Source organism: Phyllostomus discolor, chromosome 6, assembly GCF_004126475.2.
Source record: "Phyllostomus discolor isolate MPI-MPIP mPhyDis1 chromosome 6, mPhyDis1.pri.v3, whole genome shotgun sequence".
Lineage (NCBI taxonomy): Eukaryota > Metazoa > Chordata > Mammalia > Chiroptera > Phyllostomidae > Phyllostomus > Phyllostomus discolor.
The window spans coordinates 158,733,539-158,748,194 of record NC_040908.2 but is presented as its reverse complement, the minus strand read 5'-3'; the positions used below and the strand labels follow the sequence as shown (position 1 = coordinate 158,748,194).

At 35.9% G+C, this 14,656-nt stretch overlaps 2 protein-coding genes and 1 pseudogene across 2 annotated transcripts; all 3 read right to left on the bottom strand.

Annotated features, from left to right (window-relative positions):
• Positions 1 to 3,269: 3,269 nt before the first annotated feature.
• Positions 3,270 to 5,404, bottom strand: LOC114490204 (olfactory receptor 8H1-like). Its single transcript, XM_028504130.2, has 2 exons — positions 5,116 to 5,404; positions 3,270 to 4,301 (listed from the first exon to the last, which is right to left on the bottom strand). Exon 2 carries the CDS (start codon positions 4,257 to 4,259, stop codon positions 3,312 to 3,314), a length of 948 nt encoding a protein of 315 aa, XP_028359931.1. The 5' UTR covers positions 4,260 to 4,301; positions 5,116 to 5,404; the 3' UTR covers positions 3,270 to 3,311.
• Positions 5,405 to 7,046: 1,642 nt separating this feature from the next.
• On the bottom strand, positions 7,047 to 7,337 carry LOC114490199 (annotated as a pseudogene).
• A 3,186-nt stretch (positions 7,338 to 10,523) lies between these two features.
• On the bottom strand, positions 10,524 to 11,880 carry LOC114490201 (olfactory receptor 8H1-like). The gene has a single exon (XM_028504126.2). It carries the CDS (start codon positions 11,878 to 11,880, stop codon positions 10,933 to 10,935), a length of 948 nt encoding a protein of 315 aa, XP_028359927.1. The 3' UTR covers positions 10,524 to 10,932.
• Positions 11,881 to 14,656: the final 2,776 nt, after the last annotated feature.

The following is a 14,656-nucleotide window of genomic DNA, read 5'->3' as shown; positions in this document are numbered from 1 at the left end:
TGCTGGTTCAATTCCCAGTTTAGGGCACATGAGTTGCAGGCCTGGTTCCCAGGTGGGGGTGGGTGTACAAGAGGCCATCACACATTGATGTTTCTCTCCTTCTCTTTCTTCCTCCCTTGCCCTCAATAGAGAGATAGATAGATAGATAGATAGATAAAGAGATATACACTGAAAATAATTTTAAAATATTCCTGTGAATATTGGATCACTTCATGCACATGAAATCATTCTTCTTGCAGATATGAAAGTGTCTCTGACTGCCCTGGTGTGGGTGGGTCTCAGTTGTTTGGAGTGTCATGCCATACAGCAAAAAGTTTTGGGTTCAATTCCCCGGCAGGGTGGAAAAATTGGTTGCTTATTTGCTCCCCAGTAGGGTCACATATAAGAGGCAACCAATACATGTTTTTATGCCACATTGATATTTCTCTCTCTTGTTCTGTCTTGCCTTTCCTCTCTTTCCAAAACCAATAAAGATACACTTTGGTGAGGATTTTTAAAACATCTGTTAAAAGGAACTTTTATAGGAAAGTCTGTTAATGCTCTAGAAATTCAGAAGACAATTTTTGGTGTGGTTAAAGATCCACTTTCTAAATGTCATTATTTATTAATTTTTTCCATTACTATTTATCCTCATTATACCCTCTTCCATTCTACCCATACCCTCCCAGGTAGTCACCACACTGTTGTTCTTGTCTATGGGTCCTTTGTGTTTTTGGCTCAATGCCTACAACCCCCAAATCCAAAACAGTGGTCAACTTCCTCTTTATCTATGAATCTGTGTCTATTTCGCTTGTTGGTTCAGTTGAGTGAAATCATATGGCATTTGTCTTTCTCTGACTGGCTTCTTTCACTTAGCATAATGCTCTCTAGGTCCATGCATGCTGTAGCAAAGGTAGGATTTTCTTTTTTTATGGACAAATAGTATTCCATAGTGTAAATTGCCATAGTTATTTTATCCATTCATCTACTGATAGACACTTAGTTGACTATTTTGAATTAGTAGAATTAAAAAAAAAGAAGTTCAGTTCTAAAAATAATGACACGTTTTATTTAAATAATTGCTTCTGTACAGCAAAAGGAACCATCAACAAAATGAAAAGGGTACCTGTTGTATGGATTAACATATTTACCAAGGATACATCTGACAAGGGGTTTAATCTGTAGGAGTATGGAAAACTTCCACAACTCAACACCAGGAAGTCAAACAACCCACTTGAGAAATAGTCAAAAGACCTGAATAGACACTTCTCCAGAGGAGGACATACAGATGGCCAAAAGACATTTGAAGAAATATTCAGTGTCAGTAATCATCAGAGAGATACCAATTCAAACTACAGTTATCAGATGTCACCTCACACCTATCAGAATAGCCATTATCAATAAATCACCAAACAACAAGTGTTGGTGACAATGTAAAGAAAGAGAACCCTTGCTCACTCTTTGTGAAAATGCTGACTATGCAGTACTATGAAAAACAGTATGGAGTTTCCTCAAAATTTAAAAATGGAATTGTCTTTTGCCCCAGTGATCCCACTTTTTGCTCATCAAGATGCAAGGATAAGGGCCCTGTTGATAAGATCATGCTATGTCCTTTTGGGTAAAAAAATGGACAATCTAATATATATTGGTGTATACTTTTGGAAAAATTCCACAAATTGCATATATCAAATATGTACAGATTTTAAATGTCAAGTTTACTTCAATAAAGTGGTTTTCAAAAATACACATATGTGGTAAATGAAAAAGTATATTTTTAAATAACTCTGAAATAACAGAAAGGTAAAAGAAAGTCCAGATTATCTACAGGAAAAAATGTAATGTAAAGACCATTTTAGCATTCTACCTAAGTTCTAGTTTGTCACAAAATTTTTCAACCCTTAGCTTTACAACATGTCTTGTAGAATACAAAAGAAATGAGTCAAGAATTTAGTTTAAAAATTTATTTTTAATGACACAAGAAGCCTATAAATATTGAGAAAAAGACAATAAATTTAAACATACACAGAATATCAAAAGGAAGTTTACTGAGATTTATTGCTACATCACAAAAAGGTAAAGATTTACATTTTTAGAAAGTGGCCACTAAAGATATATCACTGCACAAAGATTTTTAAATCGATGAATTTACAAAATTTCAGGTCCAAAGCATTCTGTCATAAAGGTCTTGATTTTTTGACCATATACCACAAACACATTCATCTCTGAATCCAATGACAAATGTTAAACATGTAAATATGTACAGAAAACTGCAAAAGGTAAATAAAAAGGACAGAAATCTTGCTTATATATGTAATAGATGTACATACCTACTTTCATAACCAGTGGTGTAGAAGAACACATTCCAAACTGTTAACAATTGCTAAGGTATTTCCATTTCCTTAATTTTTCCAAGGTATCCAAATCTTCTTCAGTGTTAGCATATACAGATGTGTTTCGAAAATTGCAAAATGCTTTTTTCTATTGTTGCTCAAGTACAATTGTCTCCATTTTCCCCCGACTACATCCCCCAGCCCATCCATACCCACCCCCCTCCCCAGATCCACTTGGTTTGGTCCATGTGTCCTTGTAGTTCTGAGTTTTCCCTTAATTGTTTGTGTGTTCATCAATTAAATTAACCAAAAGTAATTTACAAAGAACAAGTGAATAATCTTTAAGAGAAAGCCATTGTGTACTAAAAATATTGCAGGAATAGAAATATTCTAATGATAATGGCCAGCATTTATTAGTATTGCCTTAAATGATTCAATATTTATTAAAACTGTATGGACCTGGATATATTAATTATCTTGTGGAGCTGTGGAAATAGAAACACTGAAGTCAGTGATTTATTAACTCTTACACAGCTAAAAGGAGAGTAGATATAGAATATAAATCTTCAAATGTTTGGCTCCAAAGGCAGTGCTCCTAATTACTCTGCTACATTTCTTCTCTATAGAACACATGACATGATTTCTGAAACTATTACCAGTGTGCCAAAACTGAGCTCTGTTTCCTAACAAAATTCTCTGTCATTGGAGAATGCATGGTAATTTCTCTGCTGTATTTTAAAGTAGGACATTCATATTTTCTCATTTTGAGGATAAGTTGCCCTTAAAAACAATGGGCCATGTTTTTGACACATATTTTGTGGCTTGTAATTATAATATGAATTTCAAAGGACATGCTTTTGGAGATGGCCAATATTATATTTGATTAAGTGAAGAATGGTTCAACAGAAATACAAACAAATGAAAGGACTTCATTGCTTTTTGAAGAGAACAAGAAAATACTCCACAGGAAAGGAGAGAAAACTTAACTGTTTAGAAATGATGTTACTTTAATTGCCTGAAGTCCTGTCTCTTCCGCATGAGTCTTTTGAGAGCACTTTTCACTTCTTTATTCCTAAGGCTGTAAATGAGTGGATTCAGCATGGGAATCACAATAGTATAAAACACAGAAGCCACTTGATCTTTGCCCAAGGTATAGGACCTGCGTGGTTTTAAATATGTAAAAATCATAGTGCCATAAAAGATAGTGACTCCCAAGAGATGGGATGCACATGTAGAGAAGGCTTTTCGCTTTCCTGAAGTGGAAGTAATTTTCAGTACAGTAGTCAGAATGGACAGGTAAGACACAGATATTGTGATAAGAGAAACCATTAGAGTAGAGCCAGCAAAAATGAATATCATGATTTCCACACCACGTGTGTCAGTGCAGGACAGGTCTAGGATTGGGGAAGTGTCACAGAAAAAGTGATGGATTACATTGGAGTCACAGAAATCCAGTCTGCTCATGAAAAGCACATTGATCATAGAGTTTGTAAAGCCAATGGAATAGGACCCAAAGATGAGGGAGCAGCAGAATCTTTTGGACATAACTACAGGGTAGTGCAGAGGATTGCAGATAGCTACATAGCGATCATAGGCCATTGAGGAGAGAAGAAAACATTCAGCGACACCCAAGAAGGCAAAAAAGTACATTTGGGTGAAGCAGCTTATGTATGAAATGTGCTTCATGGAGGTCAGTAAGTTCTGTAAGGTTTTAGGTGTGATGACTGTTGAGTAACTAATGTCAAGAAACGAAAGGTGACTGAGAAAAAAATACATGGGGGAGTGAAGCTGGAGATCCAGGTGGATGATCAGTATCATCCCTGTGTTTCCCAGCACACTGATCAGATATATGATGAGAAATATGATAAAGAGGACCAACTGGATCTCTTCAGATTCTGTCAGACCCATAAGGATGAAGTCAGACACATGTGTGTTATTCCTTCTGTCCATTCTGTCCAACTGCTTCAGACTATGGAGAAAGAAAGGTGATACCTGGCAGGAATGAGTTCATAAAGGTTTATTTAAATTGCTTTAATATTTCTAAAAATTAATAATAATTAATGGAGTACAGAATGTGATGTGAAATTACAATTGATTGCATAGTGTAGAAGTGGGCATACATTGACCCTTGGGCATGATATAATAAACACTATCATTTTGTGTGACTATGATAAGCCTGACACTTTTCTAAATGTTTTTCTTTATTAACATATTTCTTCCTCATGAGAACATTATACCATGGGTGCTATCTTATAGGCTCATTTCAAAAATGAGTTCAAGGACACAGACAATTTAAGTAACTTATTCAGAGTCAGGGCTATTAAATGGTGGCTCTGCCATTCAACCAAGATAGAGTGACTTCAGAGAACAGGTTCATTATACCATATTTCTGGTTGTAATTGAAAAAAACCTAAGGAAAAATTCTTGATATGTTATATAATAAAAAATTATATAAACAATTTTAATGCATGATTTTACTATCTTTTGTTTTGAAAAATATTAGATAGTAACTGAAAGTAATTTTCACATTAGGGAACCAAAGTTATACACCATATTAGTATTAATTTCCAGAAGATATGTTTTTCTCTGCTGAGCATTTGAAATTTGATTTGTTCTAAAAATTATGTTTCAAACCATCTACATTGCTTGTAGACCATAATTCCATCAACTCCATAGTTCTGGTTTCACAAAACATGGCATTTTTTTGAGTAAGGTCTGAGTAATATGTTTATGTATATATTTTGTAAAATGCCTTCTTTCTATTTCATCCTAACTAAAACCCTTAAATTTTCAGAGCAATACTTACCAAGAGCCAAAGTCAGGGGAGAAAGAAAAAAATCTTCTTCCAATATTATCAGGCAAGAAATTTGTCAACCTTTTCTCACAAATAAAACATGAAAACTATTCGAGTCAAAAATTTCTATAATACATTCTTTCCTTAGAGTTAAATTATTTATAAAATTTTGGCCACTCATCTCGCTTTATTCTGAGTTGAAAAAGAGAAAAACTCCACTTAGAATTTTGTGAAGGCGCTGGTCACACAGAAAATCTGCAGGAAGGTGTGTCTGAAAGGGAATTCAGGCAGCTGTTGTGAACACAAGTGGAACAGAGTATCTCTTGTCTGTCTTCCTGGGCACCTCATAATAACTGAGGATGCAGGATAACACAACATTGCTCTTCCCTGGGGACCAGTCTCCAAGGAAGCTTTTCTGGCATGTTGCCAAGGACAAAAGCTCAGGGACTAAATGCAGCTATGTCATGTTTGAGGAAATATTTGCCTTTTTCCTTAGACGGCACACGGTGAAAAACCTGGTTCCATCCTCTTTTGTGATCCTTTAAGGTTTAACTGGGGTGGTGGAGAAGCCATTGAGAGAAACATCAGCAATTGCTGTGTCACTGAAACCATGAGGAATGGAATAATTCATTTTTCACAATGAAACATTTTTATGTTTACTTGTGTGATACTATCACCCATTCACTGTTCATTAGGAAATAATTAGATTGAAATAAAATCCAAACAACAAAATGAGAATAGGTGTGAAATGTTGGAACATTTTGATCAATTCCCCACAATCTTTTTTTTTCCTTTATTAATGCATATGTATAAATCTATAGTTTTGCATAATTACTATTACACTGTATGTTTAGCCTCCAGCACCCATTTTGTGAGCAAGATTCCATGACACATTATGACCAATGTTACATCAGCCTTTGATAAACCCACAATGTCTCTCGTCTTATGCATGGACTTGTGTCCAATCACCATCTTCTCTCTAACAGGTCATCAGCTGACAAGTGTTTTAAAGCATCAAAAGGAAAATATGGTGTCGGCTCCCCATTTTGGTTTGGCGATCACCCCACTCTTCTACATAGCAATACTTTACAATTTGTTTAACTATTTTGTTGTCCTCTGTATATCATCAAGTCTTTTCTGTTTTTTTCAAACTGTATCCAGCTTTAATAAAGATGCTTTTCATAAACACTCATGGTATTTCAGGCAGGACATAGGCAGACAATTGTTAACAGTGTACAACAACTTTCAAACTCCCTTCTTCAGTGGACTGCCAAAATCAGAAAGCCACTACAAAACCCAATGGAGTCTTCATCTGCTGCTCTGAATGGGGAGAGTTTAGAGTGGGGGTGGACATTTCACATTAGCATGTTGTTTAACAGCTTTTCACCTGCTGATTCTGACTTTCAGGAAATGCAATGAAAATGGCTTAATTATCAGTCTGTAGGTGCACAATGTAAAAAGAGAGCTGCCGCTTTTTTGAGGGACACCATGTCCATGGTGACACTGTAAAGTCCAGATTGCTGAACATACTGGTAACCAATATTTCGGGGTTAAGGTCTCAATAGGTCTCTGGGCTTTAGGGAGTCAAGTCTATGCTTAAAGTGGAGAGGGAGAAAATGACATAAAAATTAATTTTAGTTTTCCCACACCAAAAGGTGTCTGTGCCAAGGTGGCAACATCAATGTGTGCCAATATCAAGGGATCCCTCGTCCCAGGAACCAAGAGGAAGTCCCTCAAAACTAGAAGGGAAAAGTGATTTCTTTCCCTATGTCAGTGCAGCTTTGCAGACATTCTATTAATATTACATGTCCTTCCTTCAGAAACAATAATGAAGTGTTCTGGGTGCTAACAATATAGCTTAAAAAAAGTGAGACAAATTCCTGCGTTTTTATAAAACTTGATAAAAATAGTATTTCAAACTGTACAGTCACAGAATTCACAGTTATCAAACATGCACACACTTCACTTGGCCTCTCCACCACCTTCAGCTTTCTGTGCCTGGTCTGTTTTGGCATCTCCATTCTCTGCAGTGTTATTCTCATCCTTGCCAGCATCAGTTTTTCCCTTTTTCTCTATGGGTATCTTCTCTTTCTCCCTGGCAGGGGCCTTTTAGGCTTGAGCTCTGACTTTGGAGGAGTAGGTTTGGCCAATGACCTGGTGGATCTTCTCTCTGGTTCATCCTACACCTTGGCTTTATCTCCTTGAAAATGTCCCTCCACTTTTCTCTTGGGCATAATGGCAATGGTAGTGGGATATTCAGGCTGGAGTTGGGAATGCAGCAGTGGGCAGGCTTTGGTGGACCCAGGGGTCATTCTTGCCTCCTCTTCACACTACTAGGGCTGCAGAGGGGTGTGGGTTATAAAGTTTTTATACATAATCAAGTGTTTTCTTGTACATGAATTTACAATACATGGAAAGAAAGCTATGATTCTATGCTGGGAATTATTTTTCCAAGATGTAGAAGCAAAGGAATAGTCTGAAAAGATATACACTGAGCCCTGTCTGGTGTGGCTCAGGGGATTGAGTGCTGGCCTGAGAACCAAACAGTTGCTGGGTGAATTCCCAGTTTAGGGCACATGAGTTGTAGGCCAGGTTCCCATGTGGGTGTGTACAAGAGGCCATCACACACTGATGTTTCTCTCCTCTTTCTCCCTCCCTTGCACTCTATAGATAGATATATAGACAGATAGATAAAGAGATATACACTGAAAATAAGTTTAAAATATTCTTGTGACGATTGGGTCACTTCATGCACATGAAATCATTCTTCTTGCAGATATGAAAGTGCCTATGACTACCCTGGATGTGGGGGTGGTCTCAGGTGTTTGGCATGTCATTCCATACAACAAAAACTTTTGGGTTCAATCCCTTGTGAGGGTACACAAATTGGTTGCATATTTGATCCCCAGTAGTGGCACACATAAGAGGCAACTAATTGATGTTTCTACATCACATTGATATTTCTCTCTCGTGTTCTGTCTTTCCTTTACTCTCTAAAATCAAATAACATTCACTTTGGTGAGGATTTTTAAAACATCTATTAAAAGGAACTTTTTAAAGGAAGTCTGTTAATACTCCAGGAATTCAGAAGATAACTTTTGGTGTGGATAAAGATCCACTTTTTAAATGTTATTTATTTTTTTTCCATTACTATTTATCCTCATTATACCCTCTTCCATTCTCCCACTCCCTCCAAAGTAGTCACCACACTGTCGTTCTTGTCCATGGGTCTTTTGTGTTTTTGGCTCAATGCCTTCAACCCCCAAATCCAAAAGAGTGGTCAACTTCTTCTCTGTCTATGAATCTGTGTCTATTTCGCTTGTTAGTTTAGTTGAGTGAAATCATATGGCATTTGTGTTTCTCTGACTGGCTTCTTTCACTTAGCATAATGTTCTCCAGGTCCATCCATGCTGTAGCAAAGGTAAGATTTTCTTTTTTTATGGACAAGTAGTATTCCATAGTGTAAATTGCCATAGTTATTTTATCCATCCATCTACGGATAGACAGTTGACTCTTTTGAATTAGTAAAATAAAAAAAATAAAGTTCAGTTCTAAAAATAATGATGCACATTATTTAAATAATTGCTTCTGTACAGCAAAAGAAACCATGAACAAAATGAAAAGGGTACCCATTGTCTGGAATAACATATTTACCGATGATACATCTGACAAGGGGTTTAATCTCTAGGAATATGGAAAACTTACAGACCTCAACACCAGAAAGTCAAATAACCCAATTAAGAAATAGGCAAAGGACCTGAATAGACACATCTCCAAAGGAGGACATACAGATGGCCAAAAGACATTTGAAGGAATATTCAGTGTCAGTAATCATCAGAGAGATGCAAATTCAAAACACAATGATGAGATGTCACCTCACCTGTCAGAATGGCCACCATCAATCACCAAACAAGAAGTGTTGGTGACAATGTAAAAGAAGGAGAACCCTTGTGCAATGTTGGATGGAATGCAGACTATGCAGTGCTATGGAAAACAGTATGGAGTCTACTCAAAATTTAAAAATGGAATTTTCTTTTGACCAGTGATCCCACTTTTTGCTCATCAAGATGCAAAGATAAGGGCCCTATTGATAAGACCATGCTATGACCTTTTGGGTAAAAAATGGACAATATAGTATGTATTGGTGTGTACTTTTGGAAAAATTCCACAAATTGTACACATCTAATCTGTGCAGATTTTAAATGTCAAGTATACCTTAACAAAGTGGTTTAAAAAAAAAATACATATGTGGAAAATGAAAAAGTATGTTTTTAAATAACCCTCAAATAACAGAAAGATAAAAGAAATTCCAGATTATTTACAGGAAAAAAAATGGAATATAAAGAAATTTTAGCATTCTGCCTAAATTGAGTTTGCCTCAAAATTTTTCAACTCTTAGCTTTACAACATGTCTTATAGAATACAAATCAAATGAGTCAAGAATTTAGTTTAAGAATTTATTTTTAATGACCACAAGAAGCCGGTAAATATTGAGAAAAACGCAATAAATTTTAACATACACAGCATACCAAAAAAAAGTTTACTGAGATTTATTGCTACATCACAAAAAGGTAAAGATTTACATTTTTAGAAAGTGGCCACTAAAGATATATCACTGCACAAAGATTTTTAAATCGATGAATTTACAAAATTTCAGGTCCAAAGCATTCTGTCATAAAAGTCTTGATTTTTTGACCATATACTAAAAACACATTCATCTCTGAATTCAATGACAAATGTTAAACATGTAAACATGTACTGAAAACTGCAAAAGGTAAATAAAAAGGACAGAAATCTTGCTTATATATGTAATAGATGTACATACCTACTTTCATAACCAGTGGTGTAGAAGAACACATTCCAAACTGTTAACAATTGCTAAGGTATTTCCATTTCCTTAATTTTTCCAAGGTATCCAAATCTTCTTCAGTGTTAACATATACTGATGTGTTTCGAAAATTGCAAAATGCTTTTTTTATTGTTGCTCAAGTACAATTGTCTCCATTTTCCCCCGACTACATCCCCCAGCCCATCCATACCCACTCCCCTCCCCAGATCCACTTGGTTTGGTCCATGTGTCCTTGTAGTTCTGAGTTTCCCCTTAATTGTTTGTGTGTTCATCAATTAAATTAACCAAAAGTAATTTACAAAGAACAAGTGAATAATCTTTAAGAGAAAGCCATTGTGTATTAAAAATATTGCAGGATTAGAAATATTCTAATGATAATGGCCAGCATTTATTAGTATTGCCTTAAATGATTCAATATTTATTAAAACTGTATGGACCTGGATATATTAATTATCTTGTGGAGTTGTGGAAATGGAAACATTGAAGTCAGTCATTTATTAACGCTTACACAGCTAAAAGAGGAGTAGATATGGACTACAAATCTTCAAATGCTTGGCTTCAAAGGCAGTGCTCCTAATTACTCTGCTACATTTCTTCTCTATATAATACATGACATGGTTCCTGAAACTATTACCAGTGTGCCAAAACTGAGCTCTGTTTCATAATAAAGTTCTCTGTCATTGGAGAATGCATGGTAATATCTGTGCTGTATTTTAAAATAGGACATTAATATTTTCTCATTTTCAGGATAAGTTGCCCTTAAAAACAATGGGCCATGTTTTTAACACATATTTTATGGCTTGTAATTATAATATGAATTTCAATGGACATGCTTTTGGAGATGGCCAATATTATATTTGATTAAGTAAAGAATGGTTCAACAGAAATACAAACAAATGAAAGGACTTCATTGCTTTTTGGAGAGAACAAGAACATACTCCACAGGAAAGGAGAGAAAAGTTAACTGTTTAGAAATGATGTTACTTTAATTGCCTGAAGTCCTGTCTCTTCTGCATGAGTCTTTTGAGAGCATTTTTCACTTCTTTATTCCTAAGGCTGTAAATGAGTGGATTCAGCATGGGAATCACAATAGTATAAAACACAGAAGCCACTTGATCTTTGCCCAAGGTATAGGACTTGCGTGGTTTTAAATATGTAAAAATGGTAGTGCCATAAAAGATGGTGACTCCCAGGAGATGGGAGGCACATGTAGAGAAGGCTTTTCGCTTTCCTGAAGTGGAAGTAATTTTCAGTACAGTAGTCAGAATGGACAGGTAAGACACAGATATTGTGATAAGAGAAACCATTAGAGTAGAGCCAGCAAAAATGAATATCGTGATTTCCACACCACGTGTGTCAGTGCAGGACAGGTCTAGGATTGGGGAAGTGTCACAGAGAAAGTGATGGATTACATTGGAGTCACAGAAATCCAGTCTGCTCATGAAAAGCACATTGATCATAGAGTTTGTAAAGCCAATGAAATAGGACCCAAAGATGAGGGAGTAGCAGAGTCTTTTGGACATAACAACAGAGTAGTGCAGAGGATTGCAGATAGCTACATAGCGATCATATGCCATCAAGGAGAGAAGAAAACATTCAACAGTACCCAAGAAGATTAAAAAGTACATTTGGGTGAAGCAGCTTATGTATGAAATGTGCTTTGTGGAGGTCAGTAAGTTCTGTAAGGTTTTAGGTGTGATGGCTGTTGAGTAAGTAAGGTCAAGAAATGACAGGTGACTGAGAAAAAAATACATGGGGGTGTGAAGCTGGAGATCCAGGTGGATGATCAGTATCATCCCTGTGTTTCCCTGGACACTGACCAGGTATATGATGAGAAATATGATAAAGAGGACAAGCTGGATCTCTTCAGATTCTGTCAGCCCCATAAGGATGAAGTCAGACACATGTGTGTTATTCCTTCTGTCCATTCTGTCCACTGCTTCAAACTGTGGAGAAAGAGAGGTGATACCTGGCTGGAATGAGTTCATAAATGTCGACTTATATATTAGATTAGTATATAAAACATTTATAATAACAAGTGGTTTACAGAATGTAATGAGGAATATAAATTTGATCACAAAATACAGAAATGGACATACATTGACCCTTGGGCATGATATAATGAAAACTATCATTTTGTGTAATTAGAGTAAGCCTGACATTCTTCCAAAGGCTTTTTCTTATTAATATATTTACTTCACATGAGAATATTATGTGAGGAGTGCTACTATTATCCACATTTTTTAAATGAGATTAAGAAACCAGACAGTTTGCATAACTTATTGAGAGTCACAGCTATTAAATATTGACTCTCTCATTCTACCAAGATAGAGAGACTTCAGAGAATAGCCTCATTTTCTGTGTTTCTGTTTATAATTTCAGAAAATGTAAGAAAATGGTTGATGTATAATAATAATAGAAAAAGAATTTTTGCGCATCATTTACTGTTCTTTTGTTTAGAAAATTATTTAATTGTAATCACAAACAAATTTCAAATGTAGGAGATCAAAATTACAGACCACATGTTAGTATTCATTTCCAGAAGATATGTTTCTGAGGTATAATATTCAAAATCTAATTTCTCCAAAGAATATATTTTTAAAACATTTATCTTACTTGTAGAACATAATTTCATCAATGCTATACTTCTGGTCTCACCGAATCTGGCATTATTTGGGGTAAGGTTTAAGTGATATGTGTATGTATACTTTTCTGGTAATACCCTCTTTTATCTGATCCTAAATAAAACTCTTAAATTTAGAAAGTAATACTTACCAAAAGCCAAAGATGGTTGTGGAAAAACAAACCTTCTTCCAATATTATCAGGCAAGAACCTTGTCAACCTCAGCTTTTTCTCACAAATAAAATGTGAAAACTATTTGGGTCAAAAATTTCTGCAATGCATTCTTTCCTCTGATTTAAATTATTTATAAATTTTTGACCACTCATCTTGCTTTATTTTGAGTTGAAAAAAAGAAAATCTGAACTTAGAATTTTGTGAAGGCACTGGTCACGCAGAAAATCTGCAGGAAGTTGTGTCTGAAAGGGAATTCAGGCAGCTGTTGTGAACACAAGTGGAGCAGAGTATTTCTCATCTGTCTTCCAGGGCACCTCATAATAACTGAGGATTCAGGAAAACACAACATTGCTCTTCCCTGGGGACCAGTCTCCAAGGAATCTTTTCTGGCATGTTTCCAAGGACAAAAGCTCAGGAACTAAATTCCACTATCTCATGTTTGAGGAAATAGTTGCCTTTTTCCTTAGATGGCACACAATGAAGAGCCTGGTTTCATCCTTTTTTGTGATCCTTGAAGTTTTTAACTGGATTGGTGGAGAAGCCATTGTAGAGACATCTGCAATTGCTCTGTCACTGAAACCATCAAGGATGGATTAATTCATTTTTCACAATGAAATATTTTTATGTTCACCTGTGTGATACTATCACACTATCACTGTTCATTAGAAAATAATTAGAATGCAACAAAATTCAAAGAACAAAATGAGAACAGGTGTGAAATGTTATAACATTTTGAGCAATTCCCCACAATTATTTTTTCCTTTATTAATGCATATGTATGAATCTACAGTTTTACATAATTACTACTACACTGTATGTTTAGCCTCCAGCACCCATTTTGTGAGCAAGATTCCATGACACATTATGACCAATGTTACATCAGCCTTTGATAAACCCACAATGTCTCGTCTTGTGCGTGGACTTGTGCCCCATCACCAGCTTCTCTCTAATGGGTCATCAGTTGACAAGTGTTTTAAAGCATCACAAGGAAAATATGGTGTTGGCTCCTCATTTTGGTTTGGCAATCACCCCACTCTTCTACATAGCAGTACTTTTACAATTTGTTTAACTATTTTGTTGTCCTTTGTATACAATCAAGTGTTCTCTTTTTTTTCAAACTGTATCCAGCTTTATTAAAGATACTTTTCATAAACACTCATGGTATTTCAGGCAGGACATAGGCAGACAATTGTTAACAGTGTACAACAACTTTCAAACTCCCTTCTTCAGTGGACTGCTGAAATCAGAAAGCCACTACAAAACCCAATGGGGTCTTCATCTGCTGCTCTGAATGGGGAGAGTTTAGAGTGGGGGTTGACATTTCACATTAGTATGTTGTATAACAGCTTTTCACCTACTGATTCTGACTTTCAGGAAATGCAATGAAAATGGCAGAATTGTCAGTCTGTAGGTGCACAAGGTAGAAAGAGAACTGCTGCTCTTTTGAGGGATGCCATCTCCATGGTGACACTGTAAAGTCCAGATTGCCCAACATACTGGTAACCAAGTTTTGGCGGTTCAGGTCTCAAGAGGTCTCTGGGCTTTAGGGAGTCAAGTCTATGCTTAAAGTTGAGAATGAGAAAAGGACATAAAAATTAATTTTAGTTTTCCCACACCGCAAGGTGTCTGTACCAAGATGGCTAATGTGTGTCAACATCAAGGAGTCCCTCCTCCCAGGAACCAAGAGGAAGTCTGTCAAAACTAGAAGGGAATGGCGTTTTTTCCCTATGTTAGTCCAGTTTTGCAGACTTTCTATTGATAATATTACATGTCCTTCTTTCAGAAACAATAATGAAGTGTTCTGGGTGCTAACAATATAGCTTGAAAAAAGGTAAGACAAAATCCTGCATTTTTATAAAACTTGATAAAAATAGTATTTCAAACTGTACAGTCACCAGAAATACACT

Bases quoted from the DNA above. Each gene is read 5' to 3' on its own strand.
- LOC114490204 (XM_028504130.2), bottom strand. From the start codon at position 4,259: ATGGACAGAAGGAATAACACACATGTGTCTGACTTCATCCTTATGGGT.
- LOC114490201 (XM_028504126.2), bottom strand. From the start codon at position 11,880: ATGGACAGAAGGAATAACACACATGTGTCTGACTTCATCCTTATGGGG.